Consider the following 21,950-nt stretch of genomic DNA (forward strand, 5'->3'; position numbering starts at 1 on the left):
TGGTAACAACAGGGAGGCAATTGAGGACCAAATGAAGACATAAGGAAATAGGCTTCATATGCAGGGTCTTTGCATCCCAAGAAATCTCGATCTAATGTCGTAGATAAAACATTATCCTGTGTATATACACAGGACAAATTTGTTCCTGTGTTCTCCAATGTCACCCTTGTGTGGATAAGGAAAGTGGGGAAGTGGGGATGTCGGGGAAAGGTCGGCTCGTCTTACGCAATGGAGACGCGCGGGTTGGACATGAGACCCATAGCATTGGTTGAACCCAGCTACATATAGAACGGGTCTTAGACATGATTTATTTCATACTTTTATGTTTCCAAGCATTCGTTTCTTTGACTTCAGCTCCTGAAATTTTGAGAATTGGTTGTTGAGAATAGTCAACATGGAGAACGCCATTCGATCTTCTTTTCCAGAACGACCACAATTTCAAGGGTTTATGAGGCCATGTCGGGTAGAAGGCAGTGTCCGGCAGCTAGAGGTACATGGCGAGATACCTGTAGATATTGACGGTACCTTTTACCGAGTCATGCCTGACCCCCATCTTCCACCTTTCATCGAGGACGACCCTGTAAGGATTCAAATAACATACACAACCTGAGGCAAATGCTAATGAAAGAAGTGGTTTAACGGCGATGGGAATATTAGTGCATTTCGGATTCACGATGGCCAAGTATCATTCCAACAGCGATATGTGCGAACCGAAAAGTTCGTTCGTGAGGAAGAAGTGAAACGTGCTTTGATCGGTGAGTATGCAGCATATCCACACTGTATAGTAAATACGAATTCATACCAAAAGCAGGAAAGTATCGCAACAAGTTTACCGATGCAGTCAGTTTCAAAATACGAAGCACTGCGAACACCAACGTTGTATACTTCAATGGCCAACTCCTCGCTCTGAAGGAAGATTCGCCTCCGTATGCCTTGGACCCAATCACACTGGAAACAAAAGGGCTGTACACTTTTGGAGGTCAACTACCGAGTATGACATTTACTGCCCATCCCAAGTTTGACCCAAAAACCGGCGAAATGGTGTGTTTTGGATATGAAGCAAAGGGTGATGGCACTCCAGATATCTGTTACTATTCGGTATCGCCAGCTGGCGATCTCACAGAAATTGTATGGCTTGTTTCTCCAGTCGTGGCCATGATCCATGATTTTGCTGTTACAGAAAATTGGGTATGTCTTCAACTTGACCTGAACACAGTGGCAGAGGCTTACAGAGCTCGCTGTTACTTTAGGTTCTGTTTCCTATTATTCCTCAGGTCTGTGATATTGAGCGACTGAAACAAGGAGGGGAGCATTGGCAATGGAGCCCGGAAACTCCTTTTTACATTGGTCTGCTCCCTCGCCGAGGAGGAAAGTCATCAGATGTCAAAGTAAAAGGATCGTCTCTTAATTGGTTATTGTAAAAGCTAACTTGGGCAACCAGTGGTTGCGCTATAAAAATTCATTTCCGGGTCATACCTCAAACGCCTTTGAAGATGAGCGGGGAAATATTGTATTCGATTTGGGCTTGAGCGACAAAAATGTCTTTTTCTGGTGGCCAGACGCTGAAGGCAACGCCCCCGAGCCCAGCTCCATCCATTCGCAGCTCACACGCTTAACCATCAATCCACACTCGAATGACCTTGAGTTGAGGGCCCCGGAAATTCTGCAATCTATTAACTCCGAATTTTATCGCATCGATGATCGTTTTGCAACAAAAAATTACCGTCATTGCTTTTTCGATTCGATGGATCCTACTCTCGGTACCGATTTTCCCTCCATCGCGCCAAAACTAGGTGGAGGCTATCCGTTATATAATTCTTTGACACACTATGACATTCTAACAAGCCGATCGGAAGTTTATTTCCCAGGAAGAACTCACATGGTCCAAGAGCCTGTTTTTATTCCTCGGAAAGGATCGGCTGAGGAGGGAGATGGATACTTGATTGTGTTGGTGAACAACTACGAGGACATGAGCAGTGAACTGCACCTTCTGGATACCAAATCTTTCACCAAACCAAAAGCAACAATTTTGTTGCCTATTCGCCTTCGTCAAGGCCTGCATGGAAACTGGGTTGATGCAGAAGACATTTGTGGAAATTAAAAATTGGCCTTCGCAACTTTTTGATCCTGTTACTGAATTTCCATGTGATCCATTTTGAATGATCTGGTTATAATATGGGCAAATGGCTCACACTCCATCCGGTCGATTCAATGCATCTGTGTCTTTTTCCGAAATCACATCACTCTTCCAGTTTCTAAATTCTCGTGTGGACAACCCTAGCGCAAACATCCGATCAATCTCTAGCGGTGATCGTCCTTTCATCTCAGGAACGGAGATCCAAGTTCCAACTATACCAACCGCCGCAAATCCAGCCATGACGAACCCAATCTTAGCTCGGAGATCACCCTTGTCCGCATTGTAAATGTATGGCAAAATGATGGAGAATACGCCAGTTGCCACTCCGCTAACAAACCATCCAATACCCTGTGATTTGGCTCGTAACTGCAGGGAGGATGCCTCAGCAGCAACAACATGTGCAGCAGGCCAAATCCCAAGACCGCAAACCATGGTGACAATCATCATAGTCACTGCTGTGTACCTGTTTGTTGATTAGCTTGGTTTTGTAAAAGCTATTCCAGGACGAAGATACCAGATAGTTACGACTCCAGTGAAGCAGCCCGCTATACCCATCGCAAACCATAGAACCATCGACACTCCCAGCGTGGCAAGACAAAGAAGTCTTCTACCAAAACCATTCAACACCCACAAGCTCACCACGTTAGCGATAAGGCCAAGTCCGATACCCAAAATGAGAAATATGAGGCTGTTTGTTGAGCTCATACCAACGATTTGCATGAAATAAGATGCATTGGCCAAAAGTTGGAGACCAAATAGTTGAGGCAAAGCACTGGCGAAAGCGACAATGAAAGTTCTTCTCGCGTTCACCCCCTTGAAACAGTCTGAATATGTTTGCGACGCACTTTCTTCTTCTTCAACCATGATGGAGGTCCGTAGCTCCTCAATGGTTGCCTCAGAATTGATCTTCTGAGTATCAAGTCGCTGTTGGGAGTTTAATGCCTTATCGAACGAACGTGTCCTTACCAACCATGTCGGGCTTTCGGGAAGAATGGCGGACAACACGAATGGGACAGCGGAGAATGCCCACTGCGATGCAAAACATATGCGATAGCCCTTAGCACCGTCGTACTTCAGAGAGGTGTACACAACCACCGACCCGATAAGTTGACCGAGAAGGGTGAAAATTGGCAGAAAAGCAATGATGGGGCCTCTAAGCAGGACAGGCAGAACCTCAGACATATAGGTCTGCACCACACACAAAAGCATACCGATGCAAATCCCTTGAAAGAGCTTTCCCGCAAAGAAAACACCCCGTCGTGAATCCATATCATCAGGCAAATCGGCGACGTAACAGATTGCAACGGCGATTGCAGACAGAAAGCTTCCGGTTGCTAAAGATAGTCGGCGTCCTCCGCGATCCTGGTAATATCCCCCGAAAATGGCGCCAACCATCATACCTATTGGACTTGCCGCATTCCAGAGTGACAACCACATTGATGGAATAATGTATTTTCCATCAAGCTCGACGCCAAAACGGTGTCTGATACAAGTCAAAACATAGACTTCGTAGTCTAGAAAGAACTTACTGGAAGGCTGGCATCGCGGACGCATTTCCCACGATGACAAGATCATATCCATACAATAGAATGGCAGAGCTCAAAGCTAGGCAATAAGCAATAACTCTAGGCCATCGTTTTACAGATTGCCACAGAGGGACATGGGTCTGCGGAGGGCTTTGAGGTGTAGCCTCCTGTGATACATCTTCAATAAAGTCTTGAGTTGGCTGAATTTTGAATGAGCGCATGTTCGCAATCAATTTCCTGCACTGAAGAAACCTTTGAACTCCCAAATTTTCATTCTCATTTACTATATAATAATAATACAGGATTTGCACCTCGGTCGATGAGGGGGTGAGAATCACGGAAGCACAGATGTAACCTGAGCTTGGACTGGCCAAACACTATCTCTAAGCGAATACCAAGAGACGGGCTGCTAAGCTCCGTCAAATAAGACACGCCATGATATCAGATACATGTGCAATGACCATCCTACCAAGAGAAAGATTTGCCGATCGCGCCAATCACGAGCCCAACGGCTCGTCACCCCGCATCAGGACATCAACTACGGAGTGATCACTTCCTGGTCAAGCGGGATCGGTTGAAACTATACATAGCACAATCCGGGGAGATTGACAGCGGGGTAATTACCCCATTTTGCTCCGCCCACAACTCTATTTAAAGCATATACCGTGCAAGGTTTAGTCTGGAAGTAAGCACAGATAACTTCACAAGAGATATGAAACTGGTCCATGAGCTAGCAATGTAATCAATTTAGTGCATATTAAGATTATTGTGTAGAATGCAGTGAAGTGAGATGTAATTTCCAATCCCAAACTTTCGTTATTCACGGTCTATAGCATTTTCCGATATGTTCAAGGCAGCGGTTTCTGAAGCCGACCGAGCCTCTCTTTGTTGTTCCAACTTCGCCAGCGCTTTTCTCATCCCCTCAATCTCAGAGTCTAGCTCGGCCTTGGAGGCAATCCGGTATTTTAGCATCAAAATTCCCGCTGAGAGAACAAGCAACCCAATAGATACGAAATATGACCATTGTCCGACCTGCTGCGGATTCTCCTGTGAGGGTCCATCGTTATAGATTGTCCACTCGATCCAGGCAACAAAAGCGATAATAGTAAATGGACTGACGATCATACTGAATAATAGTCCAAATAGGATAACAAAATCTACCAGCGCGCGGAGAAACGCTTTAAGAAACCTGATTTTGAACAGGGGTTGGATATGATCCCAATTCGACGACTTGGACCCTGCAGGAGCACCACCCGACTTGTGAGAATTTTGTTCACTCGCTGCTGCTGTGAATGATCCCACCAACTCATCTTTGAAATCGTGCCAAATCGTTTTTCTGGCTTGCCAAATGACCACAATCTGTGCTGATGGGATACGTGAACGATATGGCAAAAATTTGTACGTCAAAAGAACAAAATTCAGTATGACACACAAAATGATCAGGCTGTAAATGTAACGATTGGAGTAAACAACTTTATTCCAAAGTCGATTAGGATGAGACAGCTCGGACTCCTTCGATGCAACCCATGACTGCAACGAACTTGGCTGTCGAAGAATCTGACTGGAGTTGAAACACGGGTTATAGCAGATATCACCCAATTGCCCCCATTTTGACACGTTCGTGAAGGTTTCCCAAACACTATTGTTCCACGATGATGTTCTCCAGGAACTCTGCCATCCATCGGAGGTCGTTTTCTCAAATGGGGGGTGTCTGCATAGCAGAACATATACTGCGGAGGAATCTTCCCTTTTGTCGCAGCATTTACCAGTGCACATATTGAGCCCGCCAGCATCAAGATATTCCAGATATAGAACAGAAAATTTCGAGCTCTCTCATTAGTCAAGACCCTCGACCAACATTGGAGCGGTAGAAAGACAAGGTAGCCCGTAATGACGATGGCAAGTACAGCGTCACCATCCATTTCAAGGGAAGCTGGTTGAAGGGTGACCTCGCTCGTATTGGTGACGAGCTGAGGAAAGTCATTCCAGAGGGTCGTGTTATCAGGAACAAGTGGTATAGTAACCACAGACGGATCTTGTGTCTTTTGAGGGCTGGCAAGGAGAATGAAAGCCTCGATTGCTGCCGTGCCAGCATATGTAGCAGCCGCACCTAGAAAGACATCGGCGAGCCATCCTGTCCACCGGGTCACACAACTTGCAAGTAAAAGGGCATAAAAAAGATATCGCGGACAGGAATCATATATTGTGCTGATTGGATAAAAACATATGGCCTCCTGGGCGACGAACAAGGGACCGCTCGAGTTCATTGAGGAATGAGACGCGTCCCGTCCCCTGATCAACAGGGAGTAGCTGCAAGCGCAAGATCGGCGTGACACCGGGCAAGTATATGACAAACGGCTATTTGAGGAGATTTTATCTTGCTCTTCACAGATTTGGAGGGGCAACTCTCACGTTCTCCTCACGGGTTCTTGTTGCTGCCTTGGAGGGATCGTCGGCGCACAAATGGTCGTTCGTCCTGACGTCATCCACTCCTTGCAGCGAATTGGGGTCAAAACACAAACAATAATAATAAAAAGCAATATGTAAAATACGAAGAAATGTGCGACCTAGCGATATAGCTATATCTCAAAAACACATATTTGAATCTCTCTTGTTCATTGGCTCTCCACTTAGAACCATTGTCCAAATGGACAGAAATATCTACTAAGTTGCAGTCGCCATCGAAAGAGCCGGGAAAGGTCATCATTCCTCCACTTGGATGTATGGCCCCATTGCTTATTCAACTGCATACACATCAATCGTAACATGATTGGGCATGGTTGGGCGATGAAGATCACCAACAAACAGTGTTCGATTCAGCCACCCATGCGGACCATCCTCGACTTCAAATCGCGGGTTTGTCCTTGCGTACCACTCGCTCTGCTTCATTTCTGTCACGTCAACCGTGGATTCACCGGGAGTTGAACTGGAGCTTTTCTCAAATTTTCGAATCCAGCCTTCGTTGGTGACACTGATAAAAACGCCATCATTTGTTTGAATGGTATATTTGGCAAAGACATGCCCCATTCCGTCTTGGCGCAGGGCATTCCAATCACCACCACCAGGAAGGATTGTGGCTTGCAGTTTTGGGCCTTGTGCAGTTCCGCCAGTGATTGGGATGAAGCGCCGATGACCGCAATGGGTGTCTCCAAAATCTAGGGCAGGGGAAAGGTCGACCTCCAGGGTGAAGGCAAATGTTAGGCTAGGTGCCATTAATGCTCGCGTTTTTGAGGCAGTGGAATGTCCAAGAAGAGCGCTATGTCGGTCTGAGAAGTGCATACAAAGTGCAAGGTACGCTAGATGGTAATTCTCTGCGTCCACAAGTGATAGACATCTCACATTTCATAAGTGAGGGGCTAGGCAGGGGGAAGTGGTCAGCCGAGGCCCGCTTGGAAGCTATACTGCATTTGGATTTCAAGATGAAACTTGGGCCCTTTGGACCACTTCATCAAGCTTCCGATGTGAATTAATATAGCGGCACAAATATCTTGGCAGGTCAGAAATGATTCTTTGCTGCCCGTGGCAACAGAATTTCAGCGTCAAAAGTCAAAGCATTACTTTTCGGAGGGTGACCGGATTGAGATGACTTGTTCTCCATAAAGAAGAACCAGGGTTGGCAGGCCTTGTACTGAAATCATTCATGGTGTTTAAAAAGCAAATGAACAGTTTAAGAGAGTAAGTGAGATTCCGAGGGCCATTTGAAAGACCAGTAAGCTACACAGATACACAGATATTGACAGGACTCCAGGAAATACAGTCTCTAAAAGAAAAATAATGGATAAATTCTATTTTCCTTGACAGAAACCTGTTGAAAAAATGAAGTAATGATAGATTAACTTACAGAGAATGATCTGCAATCGGAGCTTGTAAAAGCATAAGGAGCGTATATGTGCATATTCTGCACCAGAATTTAGGATACTAATTCACAATGAGAAGAACCAACATCGAAAGCGAGACAATTCTCCATCAGGCCCAATTTCCCACTTGCTCGTTTGACTTATAGTTACCAATATCGACAATTTATCACAACTGTTGGACTTATCACAGGGGTTTCAAGGTTGGGTTAGCTCGCGCTTTACGTGGAGGCGTTGGCAGAAGCGTTGGCAGAGGCATCAGCGGAGGCATTGCCATTTGCAGAAGCATTAGCACTTGCATCAGCGGAGGCATTCGCACTCGCATTGGAGGACGCTGAGGCGTTTGCAGAAGCAGATTCTTCAGCCTGGGCTGCAGCTGAAGCCTCAGCAGACGCAGAACCGCTGATTGAGCCTGAGACACCCGTGGGACCGGAAATAGAGAATCCGATGCTGGTGCTCCATGAAATACCACCAGGAACTGTGCCAGAACCCTGCCCTAAGCTTCCAGAAACGCTAGTACCAGCCGTACCAGATCTGGAACCGCTAGCACCAGCAGAGCTAGTGCCAGAAACGCCAGTGCCAATAGAGCCCGAGTCGGAAGAACCGGTGTTGGAGGAGCCTGATCCCGGGGAGACAGCCCCAGAAGAGCTCGCCCCGAGGGAACCGGTGCCCGAGGCACCGCCTGTCGCACTTCCAGAGCCCGAACTGCCGCCCGAAATGCCCACCGAAGCACCCCCCGAGGCTCCCCCTGAAGTACTTCCAGAAGCACCACCAGAGATGCCGCCAGATCCAGAAGTTCCTTGACCAACACTTCCCGAGGCGCTTGCACCCAGTGAACCAGTGCCAGATGCACTAGCACCACCTGATCCAGTAGCGGAACCACCAATTCCGCTGGAGACACCACCAGAGGCACCGCCTGCAGTGCCACCGGAAGCTGCACCAGAGGCGCCTGCTCCAAGGGCACCAGTTCCAGAGCCTCCCATACCACCGGAAGTGGTACCAGAGGCTCCGATGCCACCAGAGGCACCGGCAGAGCCGGAAGCGATACCGGATGCACCAGCACCAATGGAACCGGTGCTAGATGCACCAAGACCACCAGAGGTGGTACCGGAGGCACCAAAGGAACCACCTAGACCGGCGCTTCCTGATGCACCCGAGCCAACAGATCCAGTGCCAGACGTACCAATGTCACCAGAGCTCGTTCCAGAGGCGCCACCAGAGCCAGAAGATTCGCCAGAAGATTCGCCAAAAGCGCTGCCAGAATTGCTTCCAGAAAGACTGCCGAAAGTGCCGCCAGAGCTGCCACCAGAAGCACTACCAAAGCCAGATCCTCGCAGTCCGACCCCAAAGCCTGAGGACCCCAAGCTTGAACCAGAAGTACTGGCAGAAGAGTCAGATGAACCACCAATTATGCTGCCGATACTTGGAATGAGCGAAGCGAGGGAGCTGATGCCACCACTGGTGGAGGTGCCTCCGCTACCCTCTCCATCGAGCATGCCATCAAGCCAGAGACAAGGCTTCCGAGCCTCAAGGGTCTTGTTGACAGGAGCTGCCAGAGCAGTGCTTGCGAGTAAAAGAAGAGCGGTGTTCCTCATTGTTTGGAAGATTGAACGAGACAAAGAAAATTTTGAGACCAAGAATTCAATTCTGGAAAGATAAGATAGAGAACAGTGAAGAGAAAGAATGATTGTGTTGAGCCAGTCAACTGAGGCGAAGGATAGTGGGTTGATGATTTTGATAGAATGACAGGGAAGATGCGCATCTTTATACTTTTCTCTATGAGAATAACTCATTGGGAGCAAATTTGGCCTCGTCGAGGCAGTAGGCTTCAATCTGTATGTGCATATCCTATGAATCAATCTAGTAGTAGGTGAGGTTCATGAAACGACTGCCCCTGTCTCATCGAATTCTGTTTCATAGTACTACCATCAACCCAATTTTCAATATCCGGATGTCAAAGTTTTTTTTAACTGAATCATTACTGCAATAACTTTCTCGTTACTTTCAAGTCTGCCACAATTGCCATTAGCAATTGTTTCATTTATGGCTTTTTGAACTTTTGCGAGGCTCTGCTCGGATGACTAGATGCAAAGACAACAGATCAGAACTGCTTAACTTCACTCCATTCCAAGTGATATCTTGTGAAAATTTCAAATCTCAAGAGATCCATAAATATCCTCGATCGATGGACGTTAGTAGGCGAGTCGGATAAGCATCGCCGGCTAAGAAACCCAAAAATGAGCATTTTTGCCATTTCAGGAAATCTGTCCGGGTGGGCCCCGAGCGAGCGAGTTTGTTTAGTGCCCGATCATTCTGAACGCCGAACGGTTCATCAAAAGCTACATGTTACATGGATTGCTTATTTTTAGGCTCCTTGTAAGAGATTCATTAACAAGGAGAAAGTCTATCGTTCATAGCCGAGCAATGTGTTAAACCTAGTTCATCAGGGCTGAACGCTAGGGCCCACAAAATTTATATGATTAATGAAGGGAAAATTACCACTGAATGTCTGGTTGATCCACAATTTCGTCTTTGTATTGTAGTCTTCTAAAACGCCTAAAAAATGCCCGTGATCATTCCAGCCATGCCGCATCTAACCTTACTATTCGGTTTGACTAAGGGTAGGTGAACGATATGGGTAACTCTCTCATGCTCACAAGTTTCAAACTTCCTCCGTAACTCTGGTCACACACCTTGCAGATCAATTTAGACCAGGAAACTGTGGAACCAACTTGATATTGCGGAGGCCCCAGAAAGTTAAGTCATCGGCGTAGTTTGTTTCATTTTAAGTGCGCTAAGACAATTTTATAACACCTTTCTCCACATCCATTTCTTTGCCTCGTGAAATTCTCGAGCAAAGTCTTGAAAAGAAGCTAATTATAGGAGTTGCTCGAGTAGACATGGATAGGTCAGTACAACATAATGACAAATTGGAACTAGGATTGTGCCTATATATACTAAATCGGCCGTAGTTTTTCATGTTCTACCAGGAATAGAGAACCCAAAATATACCCAAAATATCGCTAGTGAATGCATACCTGTTCAAATACTATACTGTGTTTTTCTAAAATCGTAAAGATAACTTACAGTGACTCATTAGAAGATCAATTTACGTTTTACTTGAGTGATCAGAGTGACATCTACGGGCAGTCAGCGTTGCCGATAGATCTTCGCTCAGTGGAATGCTGTCTAGGCGGGAGGGCTATGTTCTTACCTAGAAATCATAGTCTGCAAAGTACCCAGTTTTTACAGAAAATATTATAGTTATCGCTGAGCCGAAAGCCTGAAAATATAACACCTAATACAGTGGAGAAGTATCCCACCAGAGGCAAAGTTTATTAGTTGACTAGACTTGCATACGGTTGCTATAAATCTAATTTGTTTATCTGGATAATGACAAAAACATGTTTCTATATCACTTCATGGGAGAAAATATTTTCCAAAATACTACCTGCTCTCTCTGTGTGGTGTAGCAGTATGGTGGTTGGTTGTTGATGCCTATCGACTGGCCTGGGAGCGGCCCAGTTCACTGTAGATTTTGATTGAACATTTGAAGGACGGTATATTCCATCCCAGCTGAATATAAGCTGACTATAGCAAGCAAAAAAAACTACAGGAAACAAATCGGCAGATCTACATAAAAAGAACATCATGGAGTCGAAGAGGACAAAACGAAAGTAAGCATCTTCGGGCGAGGATCGAACTCTGGTCTGCGTTAGTTATGGTCGGTGTGGACGAGTGGTAATTTTAACTTTACATACCGCAGTCTTTCGCTTCTCAAGAATACAAGATTTAAGTATTAGTGTATCAATTTTGATCATCGATTTAACTTTTATGTCGGTCGATCTTGCGAAACTCATCATATCTCGAAAAGTCATTATCCGGCCGAGGTTCTAGAGGATGCTCTTATTTTGCCTCTGGTGATGGTTTTCAATGCTCCATGTTGTTCAAACGCTATGTAATGGAAGGATGATGATTGAAAGACCTCCATGCTTATTGAGTTCGATGATTTCTATAAGGCCAAAGAATGTTGATTCAAAAGCGTAGTTCCCATGATGATAAAACGGCCACGATCGACCAACACTCCAAGTAATTGCAACTAGACGAGATATATTAGATCAATTATATTTTCATCAATTCAAGCACGTTCTTCGATTTCAAAAGTAGCAGAAACGATCCTGGGATACTCTGAATATGAGTGCTAGGATCGGAGCTTTTTTGAGAGTCTAGGATATTTTTTAAACGGCAGTCGAACATTTATTTAATGGAAAATGGACAGGATTGAATATTTTGAGGAAAAGACAGAGCAGAGTCAAGGATAGAATTCGAACTATCACCATTTTAATATTCTTCCATGATTACAAATAGATCTAAGTAACTATGTACCATCCGGAGCTGAGTTTTATCTCCGTAGATGGTCCGATCTCTCCCGCGGCTCCTTCGAGTACGGATATATCGGTATTTGGACACTGAGAAATACACAACGTAGAAAAAGATAACCTATAAGTAGACAAGCCGTATTATTCAAGTTTGCTACCATATCACAATACTTCGATGAATCATCTCGGAACTTCAATCACCAAAATGGCATCAAAGATTGTTCTGATTACTGGTGGAAATGGAGGAATAGGCTACGAAGCTGTGAAGGCGCTCTATGAGACAAATAAGTCCTACCATATTTTTATGGGCAGTCGGTCCATGGATAGGGCGAAGAATGCCATCGAGAAACTTCGCGCAGAATGTCCCAACGCGACCAACACCGTCGAGCCCCTGCAGGTTGACCTCACCAACGACGAATGTATCGAGAAAGCGTTTGCACAGGTAGAAGCCGGGCCCGGATACATCGATGTATTGCTGAATAATGCGGGTCGGTGTAGACTGGCAAGCCTCTACCAATGGAATGCATCTAACATTTAGCTAGGGGCTACATTCGACATTGAATACCTGCGCGGCCGCGTCTCGCTGCGAGATTGTTTCAACAACGCCTATGATGTAAACGTGGCCGGCACGCATGTCATGACGGCGACTTTCATGCCGCTTCTGCTCAAGTCAACCGATCCACGATTAATATTTGTCTCTGGCCTATCGGCTATCAACCAGGCGGGCGAAAAATACTTTCCAACTCCGCCCCAACCGGCAGGATGGCCAAAGAGGATTGACTTCGAGACAATCGGATATCGATGCAGCAAGACTGCATTGAACATGCTTATGCTGGATTGGAATCACAAACTAAAGGAGGATGGCGTTAAGGTCTGGTGTGTTGCGCCTGGGATGCTAGCCACCAATCTGGGCGGAATGCCTGAAGAAGCGAAGAAGATGGGCGCTAAACATCCAAGCATAGGAGGGCAGTTGTTAAAGACAGTTATTGAAGGGGAGCGGGACGACTCAGTGGGGAAAATCGTGATACGGCAGGGGATCCTGCCATGGTAAACTAGCACAGTTGAATGCAATCATTTAAGACGATAATCAAGCATTGGATAATATTGATGTGACGGTAAGAAGATGTAGAAATTGAGGATTCAAGAATTATTAGCGGCACAAAAGCGAATAATGATGCCATTGATCGAAATATGACTGCATTTGAGCTCTCCGCATAGTGGAGTTCCTCGGGACTTGAGGGGTGTCATTGGTAATCAATAAATGCATTAGTAATGGTCGAATTGTCTGATGAATTAGGTTCTGGTAAATGGTTAAGTTAGTTGCAGTTGTCATTACAAATCAACATGAAGGTGGGCTGAAAGATTGATGATAAGAGTGGAAATTTAAGGGTAAGAGCATCCAGCGCTGTGAACTTCAAACTATACTGAGAACTTCATCAAGACTCTCCAAGATGAAAGAAGCGGTTGTCGATAAAGCCACTGTGGTGAGCATTCGGGATGTCAAGGTTCCAGCCTTGAAACCAGACGAGGTGCTCATCCGAGTCGTAGTAGCTGGGACCAATCCTAAGGACTGGAAAGTGCCTCTCTTCTTGCCGGACCCGTCTCCAACAAACCAGGGCGATGATATCGCGGGCTATGTTGAGTCTACGGGAGAGGATGTGAGACAATTCAAGAAAGGAGACAAGGTGGCTGCTTTCCATGAGATGTTTAGCTTGCATGGAGGCTTCGCCGAATATGCAATTGCTCATGCGGACTCAACCTTCCATATCCCCGACAAGACAAGTTTTGAGGGTGAGTGAGAGAGGTCATCAATTATATCCGCCGGTACTGATTGAGTCGCAACCAGAGGCTGCGACGATTCCACTAGCAGCGATGACGGCGGCGCTGGGCCTATATCAGAATTTGAATCTACCTCTGCCTTGGAATCCGACCAATGAGCCATTGCCATTATTAGTGTATGGCGGAGCCTCGGCTGTCGGGGCGTTCGCGATTAAGCTAGCCCAGCTATCAAATATCCACCCATTGATCGTCGTGGCCGGGAAGGGTGCCTCTTTTGTCGAGACGATCATCGACCGATCCAAGGGCGATACAATCATTGACTATCGTGAAGGAGTCGATACCGTACGCTCTAAAATCGAAGCGGCGGCAGATGGGCTCCCAATCCACCACGCCTATGACGCAATTTCGGAGAAAGGCAGCTACCTGGACATCAGCGCCTCGTTGACCGCGCCTGCAACGATCACAACGGTGCTGCCGACGCAAGAAGGAGATGTAATACCGCCAGGAATTGCCATAAAACGAACCATGGTTATGAGTGTCCACCAGAACCCCGCCCCGGGTAAGACGATCGAGGATCGCGAGTTTGGCGCGGTCTTCTTCCCGTTCCTGGGCCGCGGATTGGCTCAGGGGTGGTTCTCCGGACACCCGCACGAGGTGCGACCAGGAGGGCTACATGGGTTGGAAGGAGCACTCAAGGACTTGCGAGCAGGCAAGGCATCAGCTGTAAAATATGTAGTGCGGATTTCGGAGACCGACGGGGTGGAGGCGTAGAAAGCCAACTTGCACGGACCCATAGGCAGTCTCTTGTTTCTGTTGTTGATTGTATCATCAAATTACAACGCCTGTACTGGGCTATACTTCGGAGCAATGAATTCATTGTTAGTCCACTTCCGCGGATGGCGTCGGAGACTAGTCTTCAGAAGTATGACGGATAGGGCGGGCACCGCCGCTGGGCGCTAGCCTGCTCCCAGGAAGCATGCATCTGTGGAAATTTCCAGGAGTGTTCGACGGTCGATTGATTTAGCGCCGGAGCAACTCGAAATCAATCAGAAGCCAGATATTACCACGCCATGTCTGGGGTGTACCTGCCACACTGGAGTCGGTCCGGAGTATCTTTTTCGATGTTGCCCACTTGACTGAAGTGGAGGTTGAAGTCGACGATTCACGGGACTCGGCGTGTCCACGTGCCAGGCACACGGCACGACATAAACTCCGACGCCCGGAAGCTTATCACGAAGCGAGGTTGTTGACGGGCGTCGAGGGCCACTGCAAACCCTGGAGACTCTGGAGCCCGCGGGAATCACTGAATTTGCGAATGGCTGGGCTTGCGAAGGGGTTTCCTGCCTTGGTCGAGTCAGGCCTAGTTGGACTTAGCTGGGCCTGAATCCACTTAGTTGCACGGGAAATGGGCTTGGATACGGTTAGTGTGTCTGACGATTCGGATTTGATGGCATGTACCTGGCGACCGTTTCTGCATCTAGAATATTTAGTGGCTTCGCCTGGCTAGTGGATTCGCAAGTGCATATGGGCATAAACAAGCTCCGCCGCCGATCTTCCTGGATGAGGGAGTCCTCGCGAACGGCGTGGGTTTCCTCATCGGCGTGATTGGCTTGCCCTGATCGGCACTCTTCCACCTACGGAGATGGTCACGATGTCCCGTCGATACTTGGTTGAAGATATAAGACATGATCGATGGGCCTGTCATGATGCTTCTGGGTGACAGGCAAATACCTCGACCATCCAGACTCACTCCGAAACGACACCAAGTTGGACTCATAGTCCAGTTTCCAATATGGTGGGATCGGTCTCCTTCATCAAGTCTTTGCCCCTACTGGCGGCATCCGCCCTGGCTGGCGTGAACTATCCGACCATTCCTTCGGACCTGACTACCCCATTCCAGCAGCGTCTTGCGGTCTATGGTCCCACCTGTAAGATATACCTTGGACTCTCTTCGAAGAGCAAGGAGTTTCCAACCAACTTCCAAATCGGCTAACTTTATTATTTCCACAGCTGTCTCCGTTGGGTGGAACACCTATGAGCAGCTGAACTCGAGCTGTGTGGTGTATGGCACTTCCGCTGACAACTTGAGCTCGCGCTCGTGCTCAACTGGATCCAGCACCTATGCCACCTCCCGGACATGGTCTAATGCAGTGGTGTTGAGCGGTCTGACTCCCGCTACAACCTACTACTACAAAATCGTGTCCACCAATTCCACCGTGAACCATTTTCTCAGTCCACGCACCCCCGGGGACAAGACTGCCTTTAGCATGGATGTTGTAATCGATCTCGGTGTTTACGGCAAGGACGGCTATACCACCTCGTCCAAGAAGAAGGATACTATCCCTGTGATTGAGCCGGAGCTGAACCACACGACCATTGGGGCTTTAGCTCGCACCGTTGATGACTATGAGATTGTTATTCACCCTGGCGACTTTGCCTACGCGGATGACTGGTACCTAAAGTTTTCCAATATCCTGCAGGGTAAGGAAGCTTACCAGGCAATTCTGGAGCAATTTTATGATCAACTGGCTCCAATTGCTGGTCGTAAGCCGTACATGGCATCCCCAGGCAACCATGAGGCCGATTGCTCGGAGATTCCCTATCTCAATGAACTGTGCCCGGAGGGACAGAAGAACTTTACGGACTTCATGCACCGCTTCGAGAAGACGATGCCCAGTCCGTTCACCTCGTCCTCAACTAGCACCGCCGCCCAGGCTCTTGCCAGCAAGGCCCGCAGCTATGCTAACCCACCCTTCTGGTATTCATTTGAGTATGGAATGGCCCACATTGTCATGATTAATACCGAGACCGATTTCCCTGATGCCCCTGATGGCGTGGATGGATCTGCGAGCCTTGACAGTGGTCCATTTGGTACTTCGGGCCAGCAGCTCAACTTCCTCAAGGCTGACTTGGCTAGCGTTGACCGCACTGTGACTCCCTGGTTGATCGTCGCCGGCCACCGACCGTGGTACAGCACTGGCGGCTCCAATAATATTTGCGATACATGCCAGGAAGCCTTCGAGGATCTGTTTTACACCTACGGCGTGGATCTAGGCGTGTTCGGACACGTGCACAACTCCCAGCGCTTCCTCCCCGTTGTCAACGGGACTGCCGATGCGAATGGCATGAATGACCCCAAGGCGCCGATGTACATCGTTGCTGGTGGAGCAGGTAACATTGAGGGCCTGAGCTCTGTCGGCATTAAGCCCTCCTACACGGAGTTTGCCTATGCAGATGATTACAGCTACAGCACGATCCGCTTCCTGGACGAGAACAACCTGCAGGTTGACTTTTATCGCTCATCGACTGGGGAGCTCTTGGATTCTAGTACCCTGTACAAGAGTCATAGTACTCAGTTTGTGGTGCAGTAGATGTTATAGCCTTCTGAATGACTAGTCCAGATTGTCCATTTGAGATATCCAAGTACGCTCTGGCAAGGGGATACTCAAAATAGAATGATAGAACGAAATGGTACGAATTAGAACATCCATTGATTCGAGAAAAAATGCTCTGGATCAAATTTCTTCACCTCCTCTCGAAGTAATGCCTGATGTTTAGGTATGAATCGGACCTCGTATTTATGTGGCATGCTCACAAGAATAGCCAAATCAGTTGCTGCAAATGACTAGATGGACTTTAATATAACCATCAGACCGGATATTAAAGGCCGAAATCATTCGTAAAATGGTCAAGTTCTTGATAAGCAAGCAGAGATGAAACATACATTTAGTACTACCCAGGTGAAGAGTGGGTAATTTGGATGTGCAAGCCATCTTTCGGGGCGAAATTCTTCAGGTTGATCTAAATGCCTTTCCTTGACCGTGCCTGGAGGGGCAGTGATTTGCAAGTGTGCTCTAGCTATTATATGCAACATATTTAGTTGATAGTCACTAGCCAAGTTACCTTATGTGTTGATATCTATATTCTTCATCAGAACACTGAAAAATAGAATAAAATTGATGATAAATGGAAGCCCGCCTCGATATCATAAGTTTATAAGCCCCGCTGCTTCCATCTCTATACAGCAAATCCCTAGGTCCCTAGCCAGGTAATCTCGCCGCCTACCGTCTTTTACTACTTAATTCGCCGACTCAATCAGTCTATAGGAAATTACTAGGTCTTAATAATCTCGTGAAGATCGTGGAGTTAATTTAGATCGATCACAACTGATATATATATTAGATGCGGTATACTATATTACAATCAGATGTTTGCCTTGAAATAATCCACCTATTCAATTTTAGATAACCATAGGAGAAGGGGATATTCTGCACATTCATTGGAATGATATCGGTGGTTTCCCAGGAGACAGCGGGGTCAAAGACGAGGCTGCTTACAGACTATCAGGCTGCGAGTCCAGCGTTCACATGTCGCACTAGTATGTTATCATAGAAGAAAAGCTAACACCCGTGGGGCTCATCCACGCACACCGCGGTAATATGTATATCTTAGCTGGCCTTGACCTACCAAAATCAGAGCCAATATTATTTCTGTGTGTAAGCATCCTACTGGTAGTACGGGCCTAATTATAAGACCCAGGCTGGTACGTCAAATTGTATACCTATTTCTAGGCAGGCAGCTTACCAGAAGCTACTTCATCAGCAAAGATATATTAGTCTTGCTCTTATAGTATCCTCTAGATAGCAGACGAAGTATCTTATTTATTAGTCGTCCTACTACATACGTTTACGCTCGAAGAGTTCTCTTTATATATAAACGCGATAACTTGTCTAAATTTCTGACTAGCAAGAAAAAAGTGTCAGTGAAAAGCTGCTTTACTATAGAGGTCTAATTAATATCGGTTCTATTAAACCTTGGAGAAGAGCCTTTCTACTAAGTAGCGGATACGATAATACACATATTACCCAATTCAAGCTTTTGTTATAGGTGCTTTCGTATAAAGAAGCTCCTTGAGCTTTAGTTACAGAAAGAGCCTCTAGTAAAATCGAGGAATTAGAACTAGATCTCAATTTATATGCCATGATTAAGAGTAACCTTCGACTCGATTAAGGAGTAAACATATGGAGTAGACCCTCGTTATATATTCGATCTTCCGAGAACGACTGTAACACCACCGACGGTCATCGATTAAACATGAATTCTGGAACAGGACAATAATCTTCTAATTTACCGAGCAGAGTGAATGAGATCAGCCATATGGACCTGATAGTCTCTGCAAGGCTTGCTGTCAGCTAGAGCGCAAAGATGTCCTGGTTTCCGAGTAGTTTCCTGAATATAGACAAGTGGACATTGGAAAGTTGCTGGGAGCCCATAGCATATTGTCTGTCCGACTGTTCATTTGACATTCTTTGATATGTCAATCGACATTGCCAAGCTATCAGACAATTAATATTATATATTCCAGGTTGTTATCGCAATGAAATCCGAGTTGGTCCTGAAGCTTTCCACACATTCTGTTCGTACTGAAGTAATCGATATAGCAATTTTTGCTCGAAGTACACTCGGGGCCAATAAGCACACAGCGGAGATATCTGCTTATCCGCTGGTTGCAATAGTAAATTCTGTAGGCGGAGCACATTTGGGCGTTGCTGGAGTGGCACTCGATGTGGAGGAATTTCTCTTCTTTCGCTTGGTACTATGCCCTGTCGAGGTCATAATACCAATACTGCCACCTACCGCGCCTAGCAACAGGCCTATTCGCAGTGCTATTGGGAGAACCATCGTTGTATCTTTGATGAATTTCGTGAAAATACCAGATGGGATGTATGAGGTCTCGTGGTCAGAAAGTTGCCTCTGGTGGAATATTTTGGCTTCGTTCACAGCTAAAGAACGAGGAATAGGACTGGAATATCGTTGTAGAAGGACAGGATAAAGCGAGAGAAAAGACTTTCCAGGAGGGGAAAGGAGATCACCTCAACTTGAAGGAAGTAGGTATTTATGCAGGTGAGGAGTTAGTCACTTGATCTTAGAAAAAGCAAGTTCCAGTGGTACAAATCGTACTTGTGAAAATGGGAGCAAGCGCTCTTTATAACCGCAAGCCTGCCAAGCTACGTTTCTGAGACACCAAGGCTCTTTATCTGAGGTTGTCTCAGGTGAGATTTTTTCCTTTTTCTGATTGATTGGTGACAACAGTTTTAATTTGAGATGTAAATGGTTTGTCTGATCTAGACATTGGTGCCCACCGATGTTATGGTTGCACTAGACGCATGATATGACGTCGTTGACAAATCACAAAAATGGATAAAAAAAAAACAAGACTGTCTATTTGTTGGATATAACACTCATACAGAGGAGGATGAACACTGTTGCTATAGCGGGACTATTGAGATAATCAGTGTGGATGACCACTTCCTATGCTCCCTCCGTGCTATTAGAGATTGACCGAGTACCCCCTCTCTGTCCTTCGCTTTCTGCCACCTCAACTAAGACTATAGTCTTGCCTCTTATTCTCATCTCTTCTCTTCTTATTCCAGTTCTAGACTATATATTGGCAGTGACATCTAGATAAAGTGCTTTGCTATCAGTCCAGGAACCTCGTGGTTACCGTGACGGCAACTGGGTCAATAAAAGATCATCTGTGTGGCAGAGCCAGAAAACCAAGACAAATAGAGGAACCAACGGTTCATGAATAGTTCTCTTCAAACGATCCATACTCCACAGAGTGTCGATCATCAAACTCGAACCAGACCCATTTTTGCCAAGCCCGGCCGAATCGGGAATTCATAGATCGGATCGTGACGTCCGCACATCATGACATCAGCGGGGCTTGAATATTTCGCGTCCAGACCAGCCAAAAGCGCGTCGAGTCAACATCCAACATCCAAGCCCAATACCATCTCCTTCTTTCCCGCCGGCCCCTGAGGCCTCCCATCGAAAAGGCAGTGCCATGGCAAAGCGCACCCTTGATGCCTTCTTCAAGCCAGTAGTACCCAGCCCGCCGGAGAAACGCGCGAAGAGAGACCATGACAGCTCGCAATCACCACCCTCCAACCCGGTCGATGACCGCATTCCACCAAGCGTCCATCCCAGCTACCCATGCCCGATAGCCGGTCTCCCATCCCATATCGCCGTCGCATTAACCCACGGCACGCCGGCGCGCCCGCCACGACCCATCACCAACCAACCCAACCTCGACCTGCTCTATTTCAAGCCCTACATTACGCGGCCGGCAGCGAACGAGCTGTTCAAGTTCCTGCGCGCCTCGCTCCCCTTTTACCGGGTGCAATACACGATCAAGCGCGGTGGGGTTCCAACGGAGATCAACACGCCCCGGTACACGACCGTCTTCGGCGTCGACGACACAAGCATCTTCATCCCGGAGGGTGAAGCGCAACAACCATCCACACCCCCGGGGGAGTCGCACGACCCACCCGAAGCCACTTCCCACAGACACAAATACTCAAGTCAAGAAGCTCCGGATACGGACCCAGATACCGGACGTCACACGGACGACCTGATCCCCGTATCGACCCACACGCGCGCTCCCATCCGCGCCTCAAAATACGACTGCACACCGCGCCCTTTACCGGCGTGCCTGGCGCAGCTCCGCGATGCAGTTGAAGCCGTGACGGATGCGCAGTATAACTTCTGCCTGGTGAATTACTACGCCAGCGGGAGCGACAGCATCGCGTTCCATTCCGACGACGAGCGGTTCCTGGGCGGGGCGCCGTGCATTGCGTCGCTGTCGCTGGGTGGGGAGCGGGATTTTGTGATGAAACATAAGCCGGCAGGGGCGGGAGAAGTAGCGGTGCAGGCGGAGCCGGTCAAGATGGCACTCGGGTCGGGGGACATGGTCGTGATGCGGGGAGCGACGCAGGCGCATTGGCTGCACAGTGTGCCGAAGCGGCGGGGCCGGAGCGGGGAGGACATGCGGGGGCGGATCAATATCACATTCCGGCGGGCGGTAGTGCCGGGGGGCACAAACAACTACTATCATTATAATGTTGGGAGTGGGGGGGTATGGAGGTGGGACGAGGTGAAGGGGCAGATGGTGTTGACTAGGGACGGACGGGAGTGAATTAGGGCAAGAGTACATATACACGGCGTGTTTCCAGGAAGGTCCTAGAACAAACTTGGAAACTCTTTATCACGGGTATACGCGCGCTTGGAAGTACAACTGTCACTACGTGTAACAGCTCACCAGGCGGTCGACTGGTGTGACCTTTTTTTTTTTTTTTTTTTTTGGCGGATACAAGCAGACGGGCAGTGGAACAGATTATATTGGAATACAACCTTGCGGTCAGGGGAGCCAGCAGCAACATACTGGACCTGCGCCAGCCAAGTTCCTGACCAGATAGCCTAGCCAGTCTCTTGC

General features: G+C 47.4%; 9 protein-coding genes across 9 annotated transcripts; 5 read left to right on the forward strand and 4 right to left on the reverse strand.

Moving 5' to 3' along the window:
- Positions 1–394: 394 nt before the first annotated feature.
- N7462_001266 (carotenoid oxygenase family protein) lies at positions 395–2,101 on the forward strand (the record flags this gene model as incomplete). The annotated part of the gene is made up of 5 exons (XM_057072992.1): positions 395–580; positions 632–755; positions 809–1,188; positions 1,251–1,388; positions 1,442–2,101. The coding sequence occupies 5 exons, from the start codon at positions 395–397 to the stop codon at positions 2,099–2,101; spliced, it is 1,488 nt and encodes a 495-aa protein (XP_056936633.1).
- An 87-nt stretch (positions 2,102–2,188) lies between these two features.
- On the reverse strand, positions 2,189–3,884 carry N7462_001267 (uncharacterized protein; the record flags this gene model as incomplete). Its single annotated transcript, XM_057072993.1, has 3 exons — positions 2,189–2,600; positions 2,652–3,620; positions 3,667–3,884. The coding sequence occupies 3 exons, from the start codon at positions 3,882–3,884 to the stop codon at positions 2,189–2,191; spliced, it is 1,599 nt and encodes a 532-aa protein (XP_056936634.1).
- A 595-nt stretch (positions 3,885–4,479) lies between these two features.
- N7462_001268 (uncharacterized protein) lies at positions 4,480–5,930 on the reverse strand (the record flags this gene model as incomplete). Its single annotated transcript, XM_057072994.1, has 2 exons — positions 4,480–5,374; positions 5,395–5,930. 2 exons carry the CDS (start codon positions 5,928–5,930, stop codon positions 4,480–4,482), a joined length of 1,431 nt encoding a protein of 476 aa, XP_056936635.1.
- A 469-nt stretch (positions 5,931–6,399) lies between these two features.
- On the reverse strand, positions 6,400–6,876 carry N7462_001269 (DUF3237 domain-containing protein; the record flags this gene model as incomplete). The annotated part of the gene is made up of 1 exon (XM_057072995.1): positions 6,400–6,876. One exon carries the CDS (start codon positions 6,874–6,876, stop codon positions 6,400–6,402), a length of 477 nt encoding a protein of 158 aa, XP_056936636.1.
- Positions 6,877–7,738: 862 nt separating this feature from the next.
- N7462_001270 (uncharacterized protein) lies at positions 7,739–9,112 on the reverse strand (the record flags this gene model as incomplete). Its single annotated transcript, XM_057072996.1, has 1 exon — positions 7,739–9,112. The coding sequence occupies one exon, from the start codon at positions 9,110–9,112 to the stop codon at positions 7,739–7,741; it is 1,374 nt and encodes a 457-aa protein (XP_056936637.1).
- Positions 9,113–12,101: 2,989 nt separating this feature from the next.
- N7462_001271 (uncharacterized protein) lies at positions 12,102–12,947 on the forward strand (the record flags this gene model as incomplete). The annotated part of the gene is made up of 2 exons (XM_057072997.1): positions 12,102–12,384; positions 12,439–12,947. The coding sequence occupies 2 exons, from the start codon at positions 12,102–12,104 to the stop codon at positions 12,945–12,947; spliced, it is 792 nt and encodes a 263-aa protein (XP_056936638.1).
- Positions 12,948–13,347: 400 nt separating this feature from the next.
- On the forward strand, positions 13,348–14,446 carry N7462_001272 (zinc-binding alcohol dehydrogenase family protein; the record flags this gene model as incomplete). The annotated part of the gene is made up of 2 exons (XM_057072998.1): positions 13,348–13,687; positions 13,743–14,446. 2 exons carry the CDS (start codon positions 13,348–13,350, stop codon positions 14,444–14,446), a joined length of 1,044 nt encoding a protein of 347 aa, XP_056936639.1.
- A 1,021-nt stretch (positions 14,447–15,467) lies between these two features.
- N7462_001273 (purple acid phosphatase family protein) lies at positions 15,468–17,046 on the forward strand (the record flags this gene model as incomplete). Its single annotated transcript, XM_057072999.1, has 2 exons — positions 15,468–15,603; positions 15,686–17,046. 2 exons carry the CDS (start codon positions 15,468–15,470, stop codon positions 17,044–17,046), a joined length of 1,497 nt encoding a protein of 498 aa, XP_056936640.1.
- Positions 17,047–20,522: 3,476 nt separating this feature from the next.
- N7462_001274 (alpha-ketoglutarate-dependent dioxygenase AlkB family protein) lies at positions 20,523–21,653 on the forward strand (the record flags this gene model as incomplete). The annotated part of the gene is made up of 1 exon (XM_057073000.1): positions 20,523–21,653. The coding sequence occupies one exon, from the start codon at positions 20,523–20,525 to the stop codon at positions 21,651–21,653; it is 1,131 nt and encodes a 376-aa protein (XP_056936641.1).
- Between the last annotated feature and the right edge of the window lie 297 nt (positions 21,654–21,950).

This window comes from Penicillium macrosclerotiorum (assembly GCF_028827735.1).
Source record: "Penicillium macrosclerotiorum strain IBT 26536 chromosome Unknown utg000002l_segment0_segment0, whole genome shotgun sequence".
In the NCBI taxonomy this organism is placed as follows: Eukaryota; Fungi; Ascomycota; class Eurotiomycetes; order Eurotiales; family Aspergillaceae; genus Penicillium; species Penicillium macrosclerotiorum.